The sequence below is a fragment of the Camarhynchus parvulus genome, chromosome 8, assembly GCF_901933205.1.
Source record: "Camarhynchus parvulus chromosome 8, STF_HiC, whole genome shotgun sequence".
NCBI lineage: Eukaryota > Metazoa > Chordata > Aves > Passeriformes > Thraupidae > Camarhynchus > Camarhynchus parvulus.
Genome location: NC_044578.1, coordinates 29,780,897 through 29,803,713, shown reverse-complemented (window position 1 = coordinate 29,803,713; position 22,817 = coordinate 29,780,897). Strand labels below are relative to the sequence as shown.

Genomic DNA, 22,817 nt, shown 5'->3' with positions numbered 1-22,817 from the left:
AGGGCCCAGCACGCTGCCTGGCAAAGCAGGAATCCTGTTTGCTCTCCTGACAAGAGCTGTTTACATAAGATAGGAGTACACAAAACCCAAAGCACCTTTCCAGGCCTCCCCAGAAGGCTTGTGAAGAACAGTACAGCTTCACTGATGCTCACCAGGTGGGTTTATTGTCCATTCTGCATTGCTTTTGGGACTGAAAGCAGCAGCAGGGGCCAGTGGCAATGCTGAGAGAGGCCAGGGCAGAAGGAAATACCACAGAACACTGGAGGCAGTGGTTGGGACATTGGTGGAGTTGGGCTAAACCTACCCAGAACCCAGCTCCAGAGCAGATCCTGTACTCCAGCACCTGGGTGCAGCTGTTTTCTTAATCCAGAGATCCCCTGGATCCCAAGGGCTGTGCACAACACCAGCAATCAGGCTACTGGAGCCTGCAGGAGAGCAATGGTGCCAAGCAAACCTCAGCATGCAAACCCAGACAAGGCAGATGTGTGGTCCAAGTGCATCAGCACTGTGGGGAGAGCTGAGCTTTGCTCTCCACACATGCACAGCAAGGGGCCTGCAGCAGAAAGCTGGCCTTGAATGCAGGTGCAGCAGGAACACAAACAGCCACTCGGACATTTAGCTTCTGATTCTGGAACAAGGAAACAACTGAATGGACAATAAAAGCTTATTAGAAATGGTTTTTTTAAAGACACCCAGCAGGACTTGCCATTTAGGTGTCAGAAAAACAGGAGCATGCTGACTGAAGGCTGAACTGAGAAAATCCAGCTCTGAAACCCCTTCTCCCTGGAAAAAGCTGCATGTGTTTGCTTGAACTAGCACTATCCAGGCTTCTGATCCTCAGGCACATCCCCCTGGGCCAAGGGTAAGGAGCCACCAAAGTTTTGTGTTAGTGAGCAGCTTTACACTTGAGCTGCTGAATGCTATGTGTTGGGAGGGAAAAATCCTCTGATCTGCTTTGGAATCTGCCAGTGGCTGTCTCAAATCCTCACTGGGACTGAACATGAACAGGCAAAGCTTATCCAAGTACCTGGAGACACCCAAAGTCTATTTGTGAAGCAAGGACAAAGTCTACACTAATGGTCTTCAGCTCTATTAAGCAAAATAAAGCAGAATCGTGGCAGAAAGAAGACACTGATCTCCCCAGCCTGAAAGAACTGGGAGCACCTTGAATTGTGGCACACTCTCAGGCACATAGGGAAGAGGTAGAAGAGCAAATAAAAGGGAGTTCAGCCCCTAACCATCCACTAGCAACATGAAATATATATGATCCAGTTCTTGCAGTTCTCAGCTTTCCTTGCAAATCCTTCATTTTGAGGCAGTGGGTGCAACTTGATCGGGAAAGCAGCATATCATCTTTCTACCACCGGGAAAGCACGCAGATATATTTTCATTAAAGGGGTCCTTTTGGAGGGATCCTTTTGGTGCTGGAAACTGCCCATCTGAGAGGAAGAGATCACAGGGGAAAGGCTGCAGGACAGCCCCAAGAAACTCAGAGCAAACCCTGCAAACTGTAAACCAGCAGGCAGATGGAAGAGCGGAAATGGGAGGAGGGCAGGATTAGAAGTGCTATAGATTTATGATAAGTGATGCTCTAACAATAGCTTTCTTTTAAGAAGGAAGCTCTTCCTGCTGTAGTTAATCTGGTTAGCCTGCCCATACTTTCATGCACTGGGGAAGGACTGCATACAGAACAGGCAACTCCTCAAGTCAAGTGAAACCACCCACTTCAAAGCTCATAAAACACCAACCCAGTAACATGGACCATGGCAGAGGGAAAAGAAAGAGTTGCTCCCCTCAGCAGCTGTCAGGGGCTGCTCAGGGGATCTGTTCCAGCCTTTACATGGGCTAAATGTGCAAGGAAGGTCTTTTTCAGCCATGTTTTCCATTTTCATAATTTCTCCCCACCCTGAAAGGTCATGCAGATGAAAACATCAATTTAACTAATGCCAGATGGAAGACAAGTTAAGCCATATGAATCTTTGCTGATTATATAATTACCTTCATTTCTTGCAGAAACATGGAAATGCTTACAGTCGCTGGCAGATTATTTTGTACGTAAACAAACATTTCTAGGCTGTTTGTACTTTAAAGAAATTAAGTCCACATGGTTCTGACCAACAGCTCCATTACCACGTGGCACATGCATGAAAAAAAACAAGCCTGAATTTGAAACTCCACCAGGAGCTTGCAGACACCCATCTTCCCCAATAAATAATACTTTTTTAATGGGCTCATCAACTCACAGTTATAGATTTACTGGATAGAAACTTATAGAGTGTATTTTGCACTCAGTGTAAAATACACCAAATTATTTTCTGCAGACCTCAAGGTCATTTAATTTACCTCTAATGAGCCCCAACACATCAGCGAGGAAAAGAGCACTGAAACGTTCAGGCTCGTTTGCTCCTGAGCCACAGCAGTGTGGCAGTGGGCAGTGTCAACAACAAACACACCAAAGCACCACAACAGGTGACTTGGGCAGAATCTACAGGGAAACTTCACGTGTACAGGGAAGGACAGCACTGAGAAACCAGCACAGATGCAGTTCTGTGAGCCTGACTATAAAGCCACGAGCAATTAAGGATCCACTCCACAGATGCCGGTTTCTGAATGGAGCCGGCTGTGTTTGTAGGTGTCCCATTAGAAGCCAGGAGCACATGTTTAAATTTGCATAAGAATCGGTGTGAAAGATTCAGTTTCATCCCCAGCAATCTCCGGTAGCTTTGGTTACACTGTCAGATACTCAAGTTAGAAAGTGTCTATTTGACAATCTCACTGCAAAGAGCCCAGCTCCCAAAGCCTTCTTCCCCGCAGAGCCAAAGCCAGGGAAAGACCACCTCCACTGCAACCATCTCTGTCGCAGACATCTTTTATGAAAAATCCTTTCCTTAGGATTTTTTCCTCCTGAGAAGCTGAGAAGCCTCAGGAACAAAATGTAAACAATGGTTATCTGCTGCTGTGGAATGCAACAGGTGCATCTGTGATTGGCCCATGTTGGATGTTTGTAATTAATGGCCAATCACAGCCCAGCTGGCTCAGAGAGAGAGCTGAGCCACAAACCTTTGTTATCATTCTTTCCTATTCTATTCTTAGCTAGCCTTCTGATGAAGTATTTTCTTCTATTCTTTTAGTATAGTTTTAATGTAATATATATCATAAAATAATAAAACAAGCCTTCTGAAACATGGAGTCAGATCCTCATCTCTTCCCTCATCCAAAAACCCCTGTGAACACGGTCACACATCTCCTCAGCCTGACCCGCTCTGAGCTCTGACAGCAGCAGCCCTGAGCTGGAGAACACACACAGGCCTTTGGACCACCCAGGGTTTACAGCACAGAGCCTCTAAACAAGGGGCTGGACCTCTCCTCCCACAGTCATTCAAAGTCATTTCCTTGGCCAAAGAGAAACTCCACCGAATTAGAAAGGTGGTGCAGGGCTGGGTTAAGGGAGTTACCTGCTCCATGCTCACCTGCAGACTCTACTGCACAACCATTTGGTCCATCATGCAAGGCACAGCAGAGAACTGAGCCAACTGAGCACAGCCCATCTCCTCACCTCCTCCCCCAGTGAACGTCCACCTTGATGATCCCCTTCACCACGTGAACTCTCAAATGCTTGCACTGGCACAAGGCAGAAGGTGCTGGCCAGCAGCAGCCCAAGTGAGTAGTTTACAAAAAGCCACCAGGCACACCAGCTTGGGAGGAGCAGCTAAAAGCCACCTCTAACCTTTACCTGGATGGTGTCAGGATAGCACAACAGCTCTGCACACACCTGAGAGAGCTCCTCGGGGAGCAAGCTGCTGGAGCCTTGCTGTACCTGGCAGAAGAGCTAAATGCTTGTGTCTTACAGCCCCAAACACACACTGGCCAGATGGAACAGGAGGAAGACAGCCCTGATGCTGGGAAACAGGAACCACAACTGCTCTGCTGAGAACAGCAAGGCCCCATCTCTGTTACACACATCACAGTCACACAGCTGAGGCAGCACTGAAATCAGGACACGCACAACAAGCTGAAGTGAACACTGCACACATAAGATCTGGGAAGTTTGCAGGACTGCACTGAGACTAGACACCCATTTTCAGCAGAGCCCCTCCAGAGGCAATCAAATTGAGCTCTGTCACAGCCTCCAGCTGAAGTGTGCAATCCCTGAAGAAACTCAAGACTGAGTGACCTCAAACGATCCTGCTATATTTGTAAAATCGTGTGTGAGGAGATGTCCTCCAACAACCCTATTACATTCATAGGAGCTACACCACCAGACCAGCTCCCTAAAAGAGAAAGAAATCCATGTCTCCAGTGTAGAAGATGGTGCTGCTTTCTGAAGACCTAGGCCCACAATCCCAAAGCCAAATGCATCCAAAGAGAAAGCCACGTCTCCAGCTGGTCCAACAGAACCTTGTGAGCTGTTTGCTGACATTTCAAGTTGGTACAAAGCTCCCCAGACTCTCACTTCTGTGATTCCAGGATGTGCTGCAGAACAGCTAAGCGGGCAGCAAACTCTCTGCAGTAGAAGGAAGGCTGTGCTCCTCCATGGCTGGCACTCAGCAGCTGCCAGGACAGCTAGGAAATATGGTGGTGCACCAGCTGGAAAAAGTCATGGACTAAATGGAAAGGAAGGCTGAGAATGGCCTCAGACATCCTAATGGTGAAACCATACAGAAGTGAATAGGAGACCACACTGCTGCGTGAAAGGGCACCTTGTCCACCTCACTGTGTGTTCCCACTTCTGATCTAAGACACCTGCTCATGGCTTTTTTGTTTGTTTGAGGTTTTTTGCAGGTGGGCTGAGCACTGCAAATCGCTTCTCATTCCCAAAGCAGCAGAATGTCCGTGCAGGTCCCTCTGACAGAATATCCTGGTAAGCAGCTGCAAGAAAGGGAACTGTACTGGCATGAGAACCCTGCATAAGCTCTTTCATGACAAGTCAGTGCCAAGCTACGACCTCATTGCTTTAATGAGGGCACCCAGCAGAGCAGCGTGCTGGAAGGCACAGCGCCATCAGCCATGTGCCCCAGCTGTTCCCTCTGCCCTTCGTGCTGCCACACAGGACAAGCCTAGCTGGCCACAGGAGCGTGCCACCAGCCTGCCCCCCAGCAGGGACAGCGCAGCTGGGGCTCTCGGCAGAGCATTCCCGGTGCCACCCAGCGCGGCGGGAGCCAGGACACGCAGCCCTGGCTCTCGGAGCTGGGGCGTGTCCGCATTAACCACGCTCCCGGGCAGGCTGTCCTCCCAGCAGAAAGGGGATACAGACTTATATGGACTATATATAGATAAGGCTTCCTAAGAATCTCCCCATGGGGGTTATTCTCTGCTCTATATCTAGATCTGGCCTGGAGCCTGTTGGGAAACACGTACCAGACATGTGCAAGCTGCAGCTCGCTTCGGCCATCAATGAGAGCCCTGCACCAGAAACCCCTGAAACACAGGCCAGAACCACGTTATGAGCTCCATGGTTTTCCCCTGTCTCCATTTACAGCCTTCCACGTGTCTCCTTGCAGAGGTAAAGATGCCTTTAGCAATCCGTCTCCTGCCCATGATATTTACTTAGCAGCAATGAGGAGCGCCTCCAAGCCCTTGCACAGCAATGGCTTTGTAGAAAAATAAAAAGAGCAGGAAAAGATTCTGAACAATTGAGCTCCACAGAGCAAAGGGATCTGATGAAAGCAGACAGTGTCTTTTCCAGAAGGTTTTAAACAGCAAAATAAAGTGCTCTGTTGAGCAGTGAACATGTTTCACCCTGCACATGCAGGCATACCCTTCATGCCCTGCTCCTTCACGGCCTCCCACCTTCAAACCTCCACTTCTCCCCAGCAATACGTGCTTTAAAAAAATAATTAAAAAAGAAGTCACCCTAGATCACCAGGTTTGTTCATTTTTTTTTTCTTTTTAGAACAAAACCAACTATCTCCCTGAGGTCCAGAAGGACCTGAGAGCTATGTAGGTGTTGGTTAAATACCAGCATTCCCCCTTGGCTATTGCCTTTCACTTTCCTCCTACAGGCTCCAGAGCACCTGACTGCCAAAAAAGCAAACAAGCAGGAGAGGGGAGCGGGTTTATCATGACACCAAACTAGAGCTCGGGGAGGGAGGTCCCACACGTTAGAGCACTGGGGGGAAAGCGGCTAAGCTGCCATTTCCCAGAAACAGCAAAGTGATCACATGTATCTGATTGTCTGGATGAGCCACAGCAAGAAGCAGGACAAGTTGATCAAAAGCTTGCAGTGCCCAGGTGCTGCTCCCTGCCCAAGGGCACACATCATCCTTGGGGTATTTCCCAGCCCATTCCACACTGAGGAGCCAAACAGTTAACTCTCCAAACCAGTACAAAGGCTATGGATGAGGAGCACACTTCACACTACATCAAAGCTGATATTTTATGCTAATCCATCTGCTTACAGGAGAACAAATGCTATTTTCCTTGACAACTCTTCTGAAATCAGATCTGAGCAATCATGCACGGTTTGAAACCCTTTTGAAACATCAGTAAACCAAACATTGTTATTTTCTGTGCAACAACTCCCAGGCACAGCAGCTCGGTCGGTGACTTCCATAAAGCGCTCAAGCCCCAGGCACTGCACCCGAAACGCCGGTCCTGGCACACACACCCCGAGCCAGGTGAGCCCCCGAACACTGGCTGGCCTGCAGACCCCAGCTTTGCTTTATGCACACAAGAGCCTCCACCAAACAAAATTCACAGCATACAAAAGCTGCTGCTCCCAGTTCTACTTTTGCTGCGTACTTTAAAAATTAGACTGCTTTCCCATTGGGGCAGGGGAAGCATTTGAGCTGCTGATCGAAAATAGTCATTGCCCTGCAAGTCAGTGTGCTGGAAGGCAGCCTGGCTGCAGCCTGGCAGCTGCTAGGCGAGAAGGAACAAGGAGGCCACCTCAAAAGAAAGGCACAGCTTGTGACAACGACACAGGCACAGACAGGCTGCGGGAGAGGCTGAGCTGGGTCCCGAGGAGGAAGCGTGTTCCAGGCTCCAGCACACAAACAGAGCCCACACATCTGTTTTCCAACAAAAGGAGCCTCACCTGAAGGCTCTCCACCACTGCTGCACCAGCCCAAGGACAGGGTCTACATGTGTGGTAGCCCCTGGATTTTTAGGGATCCCCTTCTCCAGGGATACTGGCTGCAGCAAGCAGAGCAGGCCCATTAGAGCTCTCCAGGCAACTCATTATTTTAAACAAATGAGTGATTAGCAAGGATCCACTCTCTCCTAGTGAAGCTGGCTGCATGCCCTGCAAGCCTCCACATCACTGTACAGTATCATAATCCAATTAAACCTCACCATGAGAGAAGCTTCACGCTATCACATTCAATTAGCCAGTTAAGCCTCTTATCATCTGCACGTTGGGATCCATTCGGACTGAAAACTCCCCCAACACTGATTGGGCATCCTTCAGCCAGGCAAGGACACACAGATGTCACATCTGGAGCAGCAGGAGGACCATACAGCCTAGGAAACCCATACTGCTGGCTTATATGGAGGTAGAAGCACAGGAGGAACAAAGCACAGTGAGCAGCTCCTGCCCACTCACAGTTATGTGCTGAGGTGACTTGCTCCCCGACTTCCCAAGGAAATGGGTCAATTCTGAAGGAGCTCAAGGGGCCCAGAGGAATTTCAATGGAAAGGCAAAGCTAATAGAGGACCTGGCAACACAGAGTCGTCTGGCAGCCAGCCACTAGTTCCATAGGAAATACCCTCCCTAGAAGGTCACCATAACGGTGGCAAAATTTGGCCCAAAAGAATTGGAAAAAGCTGCCAAGATGTGACGCAAATGAAGGCAGCGAGCAGGGCCAGCTTCCTGCGTGAGGCCAAAACACGGAGCGCTCTTGGAAAAGAGAAAGATTAAGGGTTGCAAGGAACATAATGGCCTCTTGTAACAGCTGAGTTGTTGCTTTTCTTTTCTTGGCAGAAAAGAGGGATGTTTGGTTGCTAGTTGATTAATCTATTATGCAAATCATTTCATAGCTAATTTGATACAGCCACAAGCTTGCCACAGAAATTGTCCGCCTGCTCAGAGCTGATGAAAGGTGGAGCATCAACAGCTCCATTTGACAAGAGCTTTTATTTCCTGGACAAGCAGCTGCAGGGTCACCTCCTGCCAAGCAGGGCTGCAGGAGCACAGGCCAGACCTGCCAGGGGACACGAAGGGAAGATGCTTTGGGCACCCTCACTTGGTGGAAGGCAAGGAAAGAGGCTTTTCAAAAGAGCAGCCCATTCCTTCTGCTCCCACCACCCTTCTGCATGCACAAAGCACCCAGGTGAAAACCATGTAAAATCCCATCCAGAGACTTTGGCTAGCAGCTCTAAGATCTGTTTCAGAGCTGTTCTTGACATGCACAAGCTTCACCTTAAAAAAAGACTCAAAATAGGTCTCACTGGAACTCTGACTCCAACAAACCACTCAGCCTCTAGACAGAACACTTTCACTGAATAAGACAAGCACCCAAGTTACATTCAGCAGGATCATACAAAGTGATAGGATTTACATGGGGAACACTGAGGGATCCCTCAGGTTTGATCTCTTCCCCAAAGACTAAGGAGGACAAATAGGATGTTCTAGCTCCAAGAAGAAGGGTTGGTTCTGGCCACTGTGCTTTACTCCAAGCAGTTTATCTCCATTGCTCACTCGTGGATGTTTTTCCTCATGCATCTCACACATTCAGCATCATCTCAGTGATATTTTTAAAGGCTGTCCTGTGCCCTCATTTGTATTCCATTTCCTTTCGAGGGAAAATGTTAGGCATTTCATGCTATTCAAACAAAGTCAAAACAAAGCCTCCAAATAAGCACTTCTGAAATGTACCTAGTCATCTGAGTAATTAGACATTTTCCTAGCTCCAAATGTACTGAAAGTCTATTGTCAGCTCCCAATGAATGTGCCAGCAGTTATCCTAACCAGGAAGAGTTCTCTCCTAAATGTTAACATACCGACAGAATAGAAGGTTAAGATACACTTACATTAGATCTCTCCCTACCTGAATTAATCAGTGTTTTTAATTATGTAGCATCACCTGATCATAATTACTACTCTAGCAAGTTGTTCACCTTTCTCTGATGATATGATGCACAGCTGGCACTGCTCAAGCCAGGCCAGAACATGCTCTCACTGGCCAGAAGTTCCCATTCCCAGTGCAGGCATGCATCCTTCACACCAAAGGGCAAAGTGTTCCACTCCTGGGTGAATCAGTGGCAAATCCTCACAGGGAGAGTCAGCTGTGGACTTCACACAGGTCACAAGCCCCTCAACACTTGGCTAGCAGATGGAATTACCAGGTATGGGTGCAAACCTGCAGATTGCTGGAGTGGCTCCATGCCCCAGCAGTCCTCCCTGTGTCCCTCCTGTCGCACATGTGCAGTGCTGTCACCTCTCCACGCTCACAGAGCCCTCTGCCACTCATCAGCCCACAGGAGGCAGCCAGCCAGACAGGCCAGTGGAAGAAGATGGGAGCTGGCAGAGAGAGAGGAGCACACAGCCTGGGGCACCAGCACACTGTTAGGATCCACTCAGCTGCCTGGATCTGAAATCTCATCCCATCCCTTTCCATGGCCCCCGGGGATGTCCGTATCAGGGCTGCTGTGTGTGTCCGAGTGCTGCACGGCCATGCCACAGCACTGAGCAGTCACATCCCCACACCCCCAGCCTCCTGTGGGCCCAGGGCATGTGTGTGAACCCCTCTGCATTTCCTCACCCAGCAGGCAAGCTACAGAGTGAGCCAAGAGGGGAGATGCTCAGGCAGTGCCCAGGCAGCAGCCCCAGCCCTCTGGCACTGCCTTTGCACTGCTCTGCTCCACAGACTTCTTCCTTCAGTCCCCAGGGACACTGGGGCACACCTGCCCCACATCCAGCTTGCTCTCAATCCACTCTACTGTGCAAAGCTTAGCAGCAACTTTTACCAGTTTGTGACAGCTAAGGCAGTAGCCTGAAACAAAACCCACTCCAAATGGGAATAGTGGCTATTGCTGCCTTCCCTTGCTTCAGCAGACCCTTCCAACAAACCTTTCCCCCAAGGCCTCTCTTCCTCTGGACAATCTCCACATGGTGTCATCTCCTCATGAGACTACCTCAACATGGGACAGTACTGCAGCCTGCCATTCACACCCACAGATTCATCAAAAGATTGGAAGGTAAAGAAACCAACACCAAAATCCACAGAATAATCCTTACTTCTACTCTTTCAGTGTGAGGAAAAGATGTTGATTCTCTCGCTGCCATGCAGCAAGAAGATCACTCTCAGTGTTTACAGGTGGTAGGGAGAAGCTTATGTAATGTAACCTTCCTCAAAGGAAAGTCTTTCAGTGCACAGAAGAAAGAACCAGCAGGAGAAGGTAGGCATCTCTCCCTTCTGGTATGCAGTGGATACGCCCAGATAGTGAGACATTTTGAGTCACATTTCTGGGATGACTAAAAGAAAGTAGCTGCATTTCAGAAATGCCATGGTCAAGCCTCCCAGGAGCTACGTGTGCTGAAGAATAAATCATAAAATCACTTCTGCAGATGGCAGAGGAGTAAGAGAAGCCAGAACAAACGCAAAACACCACCTCACCTCGTGTTTCACACTAAGCACACAACTGCAGAACACCACCATGACTCTTCCCTACTATTCTTCCTTAAGTTTAGACACAGCCTTCTCACACAAGGAAACTCCATGGATGCACCAAGGCAGCCTTCCAGATTTTGCTGACACCCCATCCAAGCTGAGTGGACTTTCAGTAAATCACCCACCAGAGTGAGTTGAAGCACACACACATCCACACAAGCATCCCCCACACAACCTAGAGCAGGGCAGGACCACTCCAGGCACTGCTTCCACCCAGCCCCTCCTGCTCCAGGCCATGGTAGCAGAAACACCTTAGAAATGGGCTAAGATTTATTGAACCAAAAGGAAAGGAAGCAACATTCCCTCCCCGAGCACGCGGTCCTCTCCGTGAATCCTCTGACTTTGTGCCAAGTTCAAATCTCTTCTCTGCTTGGAAAGCCTGTCCTGCCAACAGAGACCCAGAAGGGAACTGGTGGAAATCTCAGAAGAGGCCAAGGCAGTTCCACAGTGCCTGACCACACAGCAAGGCCCTCCACATCTGCCCCTCACGTCCCAACAGACATTTGCTGGGACAAGAAACTCACTTGGGATATGGTTTCCCACGCAGAGCACTTCATTCTAATATCTCTTGCTTTAAGATAAAAGAACCTTAAATGTCATTGTGCCATAGTAAAAATCATCACCATGTGAATTTAAAAGGCAGAGGCAGTGGCCTAACTTAAGGTTTTCAAACTCCTGCTTTGTCTGACAGAAAGGTCTGTTGCAAAGCCCGTAATGAAATGCAAAGCATGATGATCAATGGTCAGAAACAGCAGCACTGACTGCTGCAGAACTTGGTGTTTGCCCAGCACACACCTCCCCGTGCCACAGGACCAACATCCCCACAGAACCTGCAACCTCAGCTGCTCCTGACCTCACCTGGGGCTAACAAACCCACCCAGCAGCCTGTGCCCAGCCTGTGGGCTGCCCACTCTGTGTCCAGCAGAAAACTCCACATCTGGGGACAGGCAGGTTCACAGGGCTGGCAGCAGCAGGTGCAGCAGCTGGATGGAGCTCATCCCCCTGGCTGAGGGAAAAAGGGCACCCAGGAAGAGCAAGCAAAGGTAATGGCAACAGCAGGGCCAGAGCAGAGGGACCCACCGCCACACCAAACTCCCTCCACCAAAAGCTTTGTTCCTACAAGGTCCCAAATGCCCCAGTTCTTCCATCAATTCCTCAGGGCAGGCAATCTGAGCACTTTTATCATGCCCTCCTTCACCGCTTGCTTCAGCAGTTCCAGACTTTCCCCCTCAAACCCCAGCTCTGCCCCACCTGCCCAGATACCCACATGGGCTTTGCATTCCCCACATTCCACCAGGCACCTCAACCAGCTGCCTCCCATCTGCTGCCCACCACAATTCCAGCGCCCAGGACCCACCCTTGTGCTGCCCACCAAGGCAGGGTCAGTGTCCTTACACTGCATTTTCTGGTCATCCACAGATTTGCAAACCAGCAGGCTATGTTGTGAGCTCGTTTGCAGATCTGCAAGTATCAGCATAAATGATAATGCAGAATGAAAAGTCCTTGACAGTGTCAGAGGTTTGGGCTTTTATTTGTTTAACAGCCACTGGTACAAGGTTGGGTGGGATGGAAACCCAGCTGCCTTCCTGTAGCAAAGGGTGCAGTGGAGAGAAGTGTTTTCAGAGCAGTGCTACCGTGTCCTCTGCATGGCAGGGACAGGGCCAATTGCACTGGAACCACAGAATGCTTTGGGTTGGAAGGGACCTTTTAAAGATCATTTAAGTCCAACCCCCTGCCAGCAGCAGGGACACTTTCTTGTCTAGTGCAAAATGAAAAAGCACCAACTGCTCCTCCAGCTATTCCCATCCAAGTGACAACTTCCACAGCAAAGGGACTCCTTGAAGACAGGCACATTCCCCCGGGTGCCAGACCCTTTCCAAGATCTCCAGTTGCAGAAAAGAAAGGCTGAACGAGACACAAGCTGAAAAAGTTGCTGCCCGAGGCGCTGCTAGCACAGATAAACCCCTATAAACCCAGATTACCTGCAATAGCAGGACTCGGGTTTGCTTCTGTTGCTGCCCACGATGTCAGACCACTACAGTGTTTGTGATAGTTACTCGTCCCTGCAATACAGGGGCATGGCCACCGAGTCCAGCCTGCTGTGTGGATGGCGCAGCAGACAGAGGGATTTGGGGGGGTTTGTAAAGCTTGCAGAGCTTCACGTTCCTGCCAGGTCAGCCTGATGACTCTGTTTCCTTTCTGCTCGCTCGCTACGTCCTCGTTTAAAACAAAACAAACAAAGATAAAGAGGAGCGCTGCAAAGGTTTGTCTCCGGCACGTTTAAATCCGCAGAGGCATTCTGTTCTGAGCTGGGCTTGAAGAGCGCAAAATTTTTAAAAACTAAGAGGAATGCCTGCCATGCGGGCTAAAAGCAGCGCGGGCAGGGAGCACGGCCGCGTGTGTACACACGGCAGAGGCACGGCAACGGAGGGACACGGGCAGAGGGCGAAGAACCAGCCCCGGAGAAGGGATGCGCGCCCCGAGCCCATCCCTGCGGGCACTGCCCGGGAAAGGCGGCGGCACCGCGGTACCGGGGGAGCCCCGGCCCGCGCCGGGGGCTGCCGGGGACACGCACGGCGAAGGTGACCCCGCACAGCCCGGACACACGGCAGCACCCCCCGCCCTCCGCCGGAGCCCCGCACCGCCACCCATCCCGAAAGGCACGGGAGGAGCCGTGCCCGCCGCTGCGGCAGCGCCGAGGGGCGGCAAGGGCCCTGCGGCTGCGGGAGGCTCGCACAGGTGATGGGAACGGGGCTCCAGGAGGCAGCCGCGGAGCCGGGGAGGAAAGGGGGTGCGGTCCGCGCCCTCGCCCGCCCGTTACCTGGGCACGCAGCTGGGGCTGGAGCCGTCGATCTCCCAGGTGGCGAAGAGGTTCATAGGCACGGGCCGCCCCAGGGCCCCGGTGCCGCCGGGGAAGCTGAGGCGGCTCCGCTCGGCCGCCGCCGCCATGGCTGTGCCCGCCGCCCTGGCGCGCGCCCACCGCGCCGGGCCGCCGCCGCCCCGCCCCGCCCGCGGGGGGCGCGTCACGGGGCGGGGCCGGGCGGAGGAGGGAGGGGCGGGGGGCGGGGCTTACTTGGCGCGGCTGGAACGGGGCGGTGCTGCCGAGGGGGCGTGGCCATGCCGAGCCTGGTGGGCGCGGCCGTGCGGAGGGGCCGCGTCTGCTCTAAGGAGGCGCGCCCGCGGGGGGGGCGTGGCTATGACGGGGCGTGGTCTCGCATTGGCGCATGCGCGCACGGGGCGGGCGGAAGTGCCGCCGGCGCGGCGGCCGCGCACCGGAAGCGGCGGTGGCAGTTTCCGGGCGGCTCCGTGGCAGGGCGGGCGCGACCATGGTGCTGCTCACGATGATCGCCCGCGTGGCGGACGGGCTCCCCCTCGCCGCCTCCATGCAAGAGGACGAGCAGGTGGGGCCGGCGGGGCGCGGGCGGGGAGGGGCCGGTGTGTCCGTGAGGAGCGGGCGGGGGGCGACCTACCGGGAGGCGCGCAGTCCCTTCTCACAGCAGGGCGGCTCCGGCACCGGCCTTTGCCTGCCGGTGGTGGCGGGTGGGACGGGCAGAGCCCGCCGGTGCTGTGGGGCCGGTGGCGGCAGCCCCGGAGCCCCCCGGTGTGTCCGGTACCGGCCCTGCAGCCGCTCTCCTCCCTCCCTGCCTCCTCAGTCAGGCCGCGACCTGCAGCAGTACCAGAGCCAGGCCAAGCAGCTCTTCCGCAAGCTGAACGAGCAGTCCCCGACGCGGTGCACGCTGGAGGCGGGAGCCATGGCTTTCCAGTGAGTACCGGCAGCGCTGCGGCATCGCGGCTCCCGGGAACCGGCCGGGGCTCCTGGAGCCGGGCTGGGCGTTGTTGGAAACGGGGCTGCTGTCAGCCCTGCTGCCCAGGGAGAGCGTGTGAGCTGGCACTGCTTGGCACAGGTGTCTGGCGCTTGGTTTTCATCCCGGTTCGTGGTTCTGCCTGTGCCGCAGACAGTGCAGGTTCTGTTCCCTCCCTGCCTTTTTCTCTGTTGTGCCCTCACTGCATCTTCTGGGCGGCCTGTGTCTCGTGTTTAAAGAGATCTGTCCTTGTACTGTGCCCTCCTGCTGCCCAGGACTGTCCTCTCTGTGCCCTGTGAGAGCTCAGCTTTTCATGAATTACAAGCACATCGAGCATCTCTGAATATTTTTATTATTGTTGTCTTAATACCTGACAGACTTCTTTCTCTCATCCAGTAAATTCAATCTTATTGTTGCTAGATTTGTTGGGTGTGTTTAATGAATTTCCTTAACTCTTTGGGAGCTCTTGACCTGAAAGCACTTTTGGCATTTTCCAGTAGTATGGAAGAGAGCAAGAGAGCTTGGGTATGAAACAAGGAAATCTTGCAGAGCTCAGACATCCTTGCTCCTCAATAGCAGGGTGAACAGAGGGGGAGTTGGAAGGCAGGGAAGGCCGTGTGTGAGGAGGGAAATGCCTCTTGCTGTGCCATGTCATTGCCTGGCACTTGGTCAGGATCCTGTGGGAATCAGCATTGTGCCGTGACAGGAGTGGCTGTTGGAGGGCTCAGGGGCCAGGTGAGCTCTCCAGGCAGAGCTGTGCAGCTGTGGCAGGGGTGTGCCAGCATCCCCACGGTGCCACCCTCAGCAGGATCCCTCTGTGGCAGGGTGTGTGTCTGTGAGGGGGACGTGGCCTTTGAATGCAGGGCAAGGTTGGCTTTGGGCCTCTGCTCCAGCAACGGGAGCAAAACCTCCCACCCTGACCCTTTCTTCAGAGATTCAGGGGTGTGAAGAGATGAAAACAGGAGGTTTTTGGATGGGCAATCTCTGGCAAAAACCGTGAGGTTTGGGGTGATGCTTTTCTTGTGGTTGTCGTTTGTCTGCTAACTGCGACAAGATTTATAAAAAAATCTTTTCTCTGGGCTTCTGGCTGCCTTTGATAGGGAGTTACAGTGTCAGAGCATGGCCCTGCCTAGCCTGGCCACCCTTATCTCCTGCTGGACTTGGGTGTTGTTGCTGGAGTTAAGTGCTAGCTGCTGCTTTTCCTGAAGTTAAATCTTCACAGAATTTAAAAGCTGCCTCGTTTCTGAGTGTCCCCTTGGCACAGCATGGGTGTAGCTCTGCCTGGCAGTGAAGCCTTGGGAAAGAGCCTGTGTAGATCCCAGTAAATCCCTTCTTGAGTTACCTCCATGATGCAAGCAGGGAAGGTGGCAACACTTGCCCAGGAAATCAAAGCCTCTTAGTGTGGCTGTACTGACAGCAGCTGTGAGAGGAGGGAGGGCTTGGGCAGGCCTGTTTGGGCAGCTGTCCCAAAGGAGCAGCCAGGTTACCTGGCTGGGACAGGAGTGTTCCTCCTCCTGGCCTCAGTTAGTCCCTGGATGGGTTTTGCTGGCCACTGACAGCTGCTGCTGCAGAGCACTTGCTTCTGCCTCCTTTGAGGTGGGACATTACAGCAGGACCTGTGTGGAAAGAGCAATTTCAGGTCAGAAACTTTCCTCTGCAGGGAGGGGAGCTGACAGGGGAATTTGAGATTTAGTCTGAAATAACGCTGACCCATGGCCAGGCTGCTCACCAATCTTCTTGTGCCAGACCAGAGCTGTGAGTGCTGAGGGCAGCACAAAGCAGGACAGAGCATTCAGCTCTGGGGGGAGTCAGCAGCACAGCCCAGGGTATTGCTGGGGAGTGGGGTGAAGCTGTTCTGCTGAGGTGCTGCTGAACATCTTCAGCTTCATCAGTTCAAAGCAGAGCCGAGCCTTCCTGGAGCTTGAAGTTAAAATTGTGAGCCCTTGGGTGATTTCTGCCAACTGCTGTGCCAAGGTTGCAGCTGCAGGAGCTGTGTCAGCCTTGCAGCAGCAGCACTGGGGCTGTGCAGCTACAGGAGCACCGACAGCTCTGCTGTGCTCTCAGGGAGCAGGTGACCTTTGCCTGATGAATGGCTGAAGTGACTCCTACCTGTCATTTAAAAGCAACCCTTGGCCTTTGCCACTGTTACCAGGATAAAGCTTTTCTCTCTCAAAATGCCCAGTGTGATTACAGGAGGCCTGCTGGCTGCACTCAGAGCAGAGTTAACAGTGGCAAGTGGCCACATCTGCCCCTTGTGTGAGGACATGCAGCCAGGTGCTGTGCTGAAGCTTGGAGGTGCACACAAAGTATGAAACTGAGAGGCTCAGCTGTGCAGGAACTCTGGTCTGAAGTTGACAAAATTGTCTGAATCTGGGGCAGAGCGAGGTGAGCTGGCTCCCTGTGGTGCTGCCAGACCAACTTTAAACCCAGCACCCTGAATATCACACCAGGGAGAAGCAAGTGGGAAATGCAGCTGAAGAGCTCCAGGCAGAGATAAACAGAGCAGGAACAGGGACATGTTCCTCAGAGTGCTCTCACCTGGAGAGTGCTGCTCCAGCAGTGCTGCCAGAATTCCCTTCTGACACTGGTTCTCCTCATTTCAATAGATTTGCTCAAGTCTTACTCATCATGGCAGTGGCTAAATCAAGCTCTGGGTGATGATCTTTAGCAACCCCGATGTGGCAAGCAGGTCTCCAGGGGTAAGGGAAGTGATGCAGTCCAAGCTGAGGAACATAAAAAGGACCAAAGGCCACGGGCACATGGGGAAATACTGTGGAATGGATGATGGCAGCTGGAGTTTCTTCTTCTGGTTGGGGTGAATCTGTTGTTGTTTGAAGGCTGCCAGGGTTCACACATGGGCCATATAGAGGCAAGAGGAATGGATAGTCCTGAGCCCAGGAACAAGGTCAGGATGGCTAATTTAAAGGACATGGCCCTGCTGGGGTATCTGGAAAAACAGTGGGAAGTGGGGTGAAGTTGTTTTGTAAGCCTGATGTGTCTACTAACAAAATTTTAAGCTGCTTATTTTACTACAGTGCCCTCAGGACTGGATCTTTTCTTTAGTACACTGCTAATCTTTATGCTAACCAGACTAATGCTTAATGGCATTATGCAGAAAGTCAAAGGAAGGTAACCTAAAAGTAGCATTCACACTCCACCCTGAAGAATATAGATAAGCATTCAAAAGTGTTTACAGGGCTGTTTACTGTCTCCACCCCCTTGCTTTTGGTGGGAGTATTGTAGCCTTTATTTTTATATTGGCTAAGTGAGGAGGAAAATTCAGTTGGGAATGTGGAGCAGCAGAGTGACAAAGTGAAGCCTAAATAATCTCAGGGTTGGTGGTGGGTGAGAAGAGGACCCCTTTGCCCTCAGCTAGGGGGCAAACCAAGCAGCTTTACACAGCAGCATGAGTGTCACTGTGTTCTTTGGAGAACTGGTGGCATGGTCACACCCACCCATGGTGAGCCTGTAAGGTCACCAGCACCCACCTAGCAGCAGTGCCCCTCCCCAGCTGCCCCTGTGGTGATGCATGTGCAGGGCAGCACGCCTCCAGCAGGCTGGTGGGGGTGAGGAAGGGGATAGCCAGCTCTCTGAAATGGAGAGGGACAGCTGGCAGGGACTGGGTGCCTTCCCAGCTCACTGAGACCAAACTCCTGTGTGTGTCTCCTCATGTCAGTGCCTCAGCTTCCCATTCCTGGGCCTCAGGTACTTGGCTGTGCTGCCCCTTAGAGATGTGTTGGCCACCTTCCCCTCTACTCTGCTGGCAAACTTTCTTGTGCTGCCCCTCCTCCTGACTGCAGGGTGTTCTCTTTTTTATACTCCAAAATTACAACTCTTTTGTTGCTCGTATTTTGTTAAGCTAATGGTATTCACAGACCAGCTTTTGTTCAGCTGAAGTCAAAGCCCAGGACTGTTGGCATGGGTGTAGGGTCTGAGGCTACAAGAAAATTTATTTTGGCTAAAGAAAAGATAAGCCATTGCTTTGCAGAAAGGTTTACACTTGATCCAGACATAGAAAAGCAGAAGTTCTTGTACCCAGTTCTCATCACCTCATAGGAATAGAGGCGTGCAGGGTGGTGTTTGACAGGATAGGTTCAAAATTGATTGATTAATGCTCTGTCTGCCATTCTTTTAGCTACATCATCGAGAAAGGAGTGTGTTACCTGGTCCTGTGTGAAGCTGGATTCCCCAAGAAGCTGGCCTTTGCATACCTGGAAGACTTGCACTCAGAGTTTGATGAGCAGCATGGCAAGAAGGTTCCAACAGTCTCCAGGCCCTATTCCTTCATCGAGTTTGGTGAGGTCCCTCTCCCTGTGGCTAGTCAGGAAACTTCCATCTGGGAGGGAGCAGTGGCCATGGGATTCTCTGCAGCTTGTCCTGTGGAATTGACAGCTCAAATTCTCCTTGGCACTAGAGACATGGGTGTTCTGAGCAGGAGAATAGAGAAGTGGTATGGAAGTGGTGCATGTCCTTAGATTCAGATTTCCTACTTTTAGTCTTTGGCCTCATTCAAGTGAATATTTGCGTGTAGTCTTCTGGCTGTCGCAGCAGTGCTCCCACTCCTGCAGCCAGGCAGCTCTGTGCTAGGTGAGACTCCCCCTGACAGCCCTGTCTCCTTCCAGACACCTACATCCAGAAAACCAAGAAGCTCTACATTGATAGCCGGGCGAGGAGGAACCTGGGCTCCATCAACACAGAGCTGCAGGATGTGCAGAGGATTATGGTGGCCAACATTGAGGAGGTCCTACAGCGAGGAGAGGCCCTGTCAGGTACTGGGAGTGGCCAGGGTTTGGCACACAGTGCTGTCTCCTGGGGCAGCTGGGTGGGCAGAGCGTCCTGAGGGAAACGCTTGACCCTGCTGAGAAAAGCAGTGAACCCAGTGGGTGTTCCAGCTGGATCAGCTGTGTTCTGAAACAGCTGGCGGGTGCTGGTGCTGCTGTGGGGGACGCCAGCCCCTCTCCAGCTCGGACAGCTCTCATCCCAGCAGGACAAGCCCTGGGCACAGGGGGCACAGGGCACACTGCCACGTGAAACTGCTGTGCTTCCAGCTGCTCCAGAGAAACTTGTACACTTAATGTAACATTTGGGGAATGCTCAGTTAAACCTAAACCCTCTCCCCTTTCCCTTGAACAGCTCTTGATTCCAAGGCCAACAACTTGTCCAGTTTGTCCAAGAAGTACCGCCAGGACGCCAAGTACCTGAACATGCGCTCCACGTACGCCAAGCTGGCGGCCGTAGCCGTGTTCTTCATCATGCTGATTGTCTATGTGAGGTTCTGGTGGCTGTGAGCTGGCCCAGCCATGGAAGAGGGAAAGCCAGTGGCCTGGCAGGTGAATGTGTGCAGGACACTGCTCATGGGGGATGTGCATTAGAATCCACACAGGACCATCACCTTCGCAGGAGTGTCCTGGAGTTGTTAGGTGACACCTGGCTACTGCATCTCTTAGTGGAGCCTAACAATAGGTGTGAAGGCTTGTTGAGTGCAGGCTTTTCCTCTGAGGCAGTTTGCACTGGGATACTGCAGAATTTGGCCTCCCAAGGTTCTTCCCCCTCCCGGGGCACTCTGGGAACAGTCAATCAGTGCTGTTTAGCATAATCATATTGTACATCCTCCTGCTGAGTAGCTCTAGTGGGAACTGGACTCTAATGAACATTCCTTGTGTTGGTAATGTTTGCTTTTTTAGAATCTGGGTCTGCAGTTCTTTTTCTTTCTTTCTTTTTCAAGACTCCCCTGTTTGCAGGCAAGTATTTCACTGTACATAAACCAGCTTTCACCTCTGTCAGAATACCTGTTGAGTGTTTTGTGTCTGACATCCTGGCTTGTTACACTTTAAATTGCTTTAGGAAGAAATGGATGTTAAACTATGCCTTAAAACACATTCTGTCCAGTACTAGGAGGGGCAGTGGAAGGCTTCTGTATTAACTGGTTCTGCAAAGTTAAACTCCACGTTTTAAGTGTCCACTCTCCCTCTCCTGACAGCTGTGTGTGACAGTATGTTTCCACATGAACAGGGTGTGTAATTCAATGCCGTTGGAACGGGCACAGTGCAAACTATGTCAGCACTCTCTATTTTTCCCTTCTAGCTGCAGATTCACTACATTATTTCCTTCCTTTTTATAACTGTGCTTTCCTTCCAAAATGTGTCAAAACTGCCAGCATTTCATCTCTGGGATCCTTGTTTTCTTTCTCCCTCTTTCCCTCACCCAAAACAACCAAAAAACCAAAACTCTGAATGTTGTTGTGAAGAAAAGGCAGTGTTCCTGTAAAGAACACTACATGAAGGATTAAGATAACTTCAAAACAGTGAAATCCTTTAGAAACACCACCTCTTTTACCCGTGGTCATCTTCTCCCTACCTCACTTGGGAAGTTGAAACTGTAGGTGAAGAAAAACTCATTATGGGGCAGTAGTATAGAGCTTCTTCTTTCTTATGGGCCAATCTCTATATCACCAGTGTAATGTGATTTTTTTTAATAATTTTTTTTTGGTCCACCTGTGCTGAGAATAACATTTTAGCAGATTTTGGTTTTATTAAAAAAAAACCAAAAAGGAGAGAGAGAAAAAAGAAACCCCACAACTCAGGCACTCTGCTGCACTCAAATGTCTGCCACTTGGTAGAGGAAGCAGGTGGTGTCACAGAAGGAAGTGTCAGGACTTCCCAGCACCTTTTATAAGCACATAACCTTGTGTAGTTCTGGATGTATAAACTGTGACCTGGAAGTGTTTCCTGCCACGGGATGGGAAGCACAGCTGTTGTCCTGTCTGGGAATGCTGCCCAGCTTGGCACCTTGTTGGACTGGCAGAATGCAGTCAAGCACTCGTCCACCGATGAACCCAGCAACTCTGAGCTGCCACATAGTCTAAAGTAATCCGGTTTCTGCATGATGCCTCTAAGTGTTACTTTGTAGGTTGCTTTATTCTAATTACTATAATGATTTTAAGTCCTTTTAAGTGGTGTCCCTAGCAGGTGAATGTCCCAGTGCTGTAGGTCTGTGTAAGGGAGGTGCTGGAAGGTCTTACCGCTCAGACACCGACCGTCCATGGATTGTTGTGATTGAGGGGGTGATGTTTCTGCAGCACGGGGCAGCTCAGGGAGCCGCTGCCCTCTGCAGCCCCAGTGTCAGCAGGGAAATAAATGCTTCTGAAAAATCCCCTCTGTGGCGTGGAGTGTCCTGTGTCTCGTTCCTGTGACCCTGGGGGATGCTTTCCTTCCTTCTCAGGAGGGTGAAGACCCCATAGATGGAACCACCTGGGATAAGGGCTCCCTTTTGGAGGCAGGGCTAGTTGAAAGACATGATCTTGACCATCTTGTGCCAGAGAAGGTTATAGCAGGGGTCTCTCCCTGCTGGCACATCTCTGCCTGTTGCCAGGAAACCTCCTTGGCACAGGCAGAGTTTTATGGGGACAGTTTTGTGGCCACGCTGTTCAAGCAGCACAAACTGGGAGTGAATGAGTGGGATGTGTGTCCCCCGTGGGCTGTGCCAGCGTGAGCTGCGAGTGGAACTGCGAGTGCCGCTTGCTTAGAGGGGTGACAGGAATCCTCCTCTCCCACAGGCCAGCCTGGGCCTCCAGGGAACACCTTACGAGCAATTTCCTTACTGCGTTCAAAACGTGGAGCCCCCTTTCTAATGGGGAGGGTGCTGCTGATACTGTTCCGTGCGAGGGATGTGTGCACAGGGTGTTGCTTTGCTGGGGTCTCTGCACCTCCTGCGCAGCCAGGTGTGAGCTCAGCTCCGGTCCGGCTGCTCGGGCAGAGGGGCGGAGAGGCCGCTGCCCTTTTCTCCGTGTGTTTCGTGAGGGCTGCTCTCGGATGGAGGTCCCGCTGCAGCAGGGGCTCGGTGCCGGGGCATGTGCGGTGGTCGGTCCGCTGGGGACAGTGGCCGGTCCTGCCGGGGGCTCGGGGGTCGCGGTGCGGCGGGGCCGGAGCCGGCCCGCGGCTCTGCCTGCAGATGGCAGTGCCTGCGCGGGGCTGGGCTGCGGACACAAAGGGAGCTCCTCCTCAGGGCACCCCCAGCTCCTTGCCATGCCCTGGCGTCCCCAAAGAGCCGCAGCCTCCCCGTGAGGCCGGGGATGTGCCTGCGAGGGCCCCGCACCGGGCGGCGCTGCCCGGCCTCATCCCGCCCTGCGGCCGGCACGGAGGGAGGCGCTTCCCGCAGGGCGTTTGCCTGTCACCGCCTAGGCAGCGCTTTTCATGTCGATTTCTGCTTCTGAGGTCCCCCTGTGCTTCCAGGGGCTCTGAACAGCCTTTGTCCGCTGGGCAATCCCCCAGCTGCTGCGCCTGTCCCCCCCAGCCTGGCAGACACGAGGGGTTCTGTCCCGTGTGGGGCACACGCGGAGCAGAGGGGGCCGATCTGGGAGCAGAGCAACGTCCTGGCGGCTCTGCAGCACCTGAGCCTCTGCTTG

At 52.3% G+C, this 22,817-nt stretch overlaps 2 protein-coding genes across 2 annotated transcripts in view; one reads left to right on the top strand and one right to left on the bottom strand.

The window, feature by feature from the left end:
- Positions 1 to 13,588, bottom strand: part of PACS2 (phosphofurin acidic cluster sorting protein 2) — a 75,154-nt gene extending 61,566 nt beyond the window's left edge. The window contains 1 exon segment of the mRNA XM_030953188.1: positions 13,432 to 13,588. Within this exon segment, the coding sequence (XP_030809048.1) occupies positions 13,432 to 13,559 (128 nt within the window). The 5' untranslated portion in view covers positions 13,560 to 13,588.
- A 268-nt stretch (positions 13,589 to 13,856) lies between these two features.
- SEC22B (SEC22 homolog B, vesicle trafficking protein) lies at positions 13,857 to 21,572 on the top strand. Its single transcript, XM_030953809.1, has 5 exons — positions 13,857 to 14,011; positions 14,264 to 14,373; positions 18,549 to 18,709; positions 19,036 to 19,182; positions 19,547 to 21,572. Exons 1-5 carry the CDS (start codon positions 13,937 to 13,939, stop codon positions 19,699 to 19,701), a joined length of 648 nt encoding a protein of 215 aa, XP_030809669.1. The 5' UTR covers positions 13,857 to 13,936; the 3' UTR covers positions 19,702 to 21,572.
- The last annotated feature ends 1,245 nt before the right edge of the window (positions 21,573 to 22,817 follow it).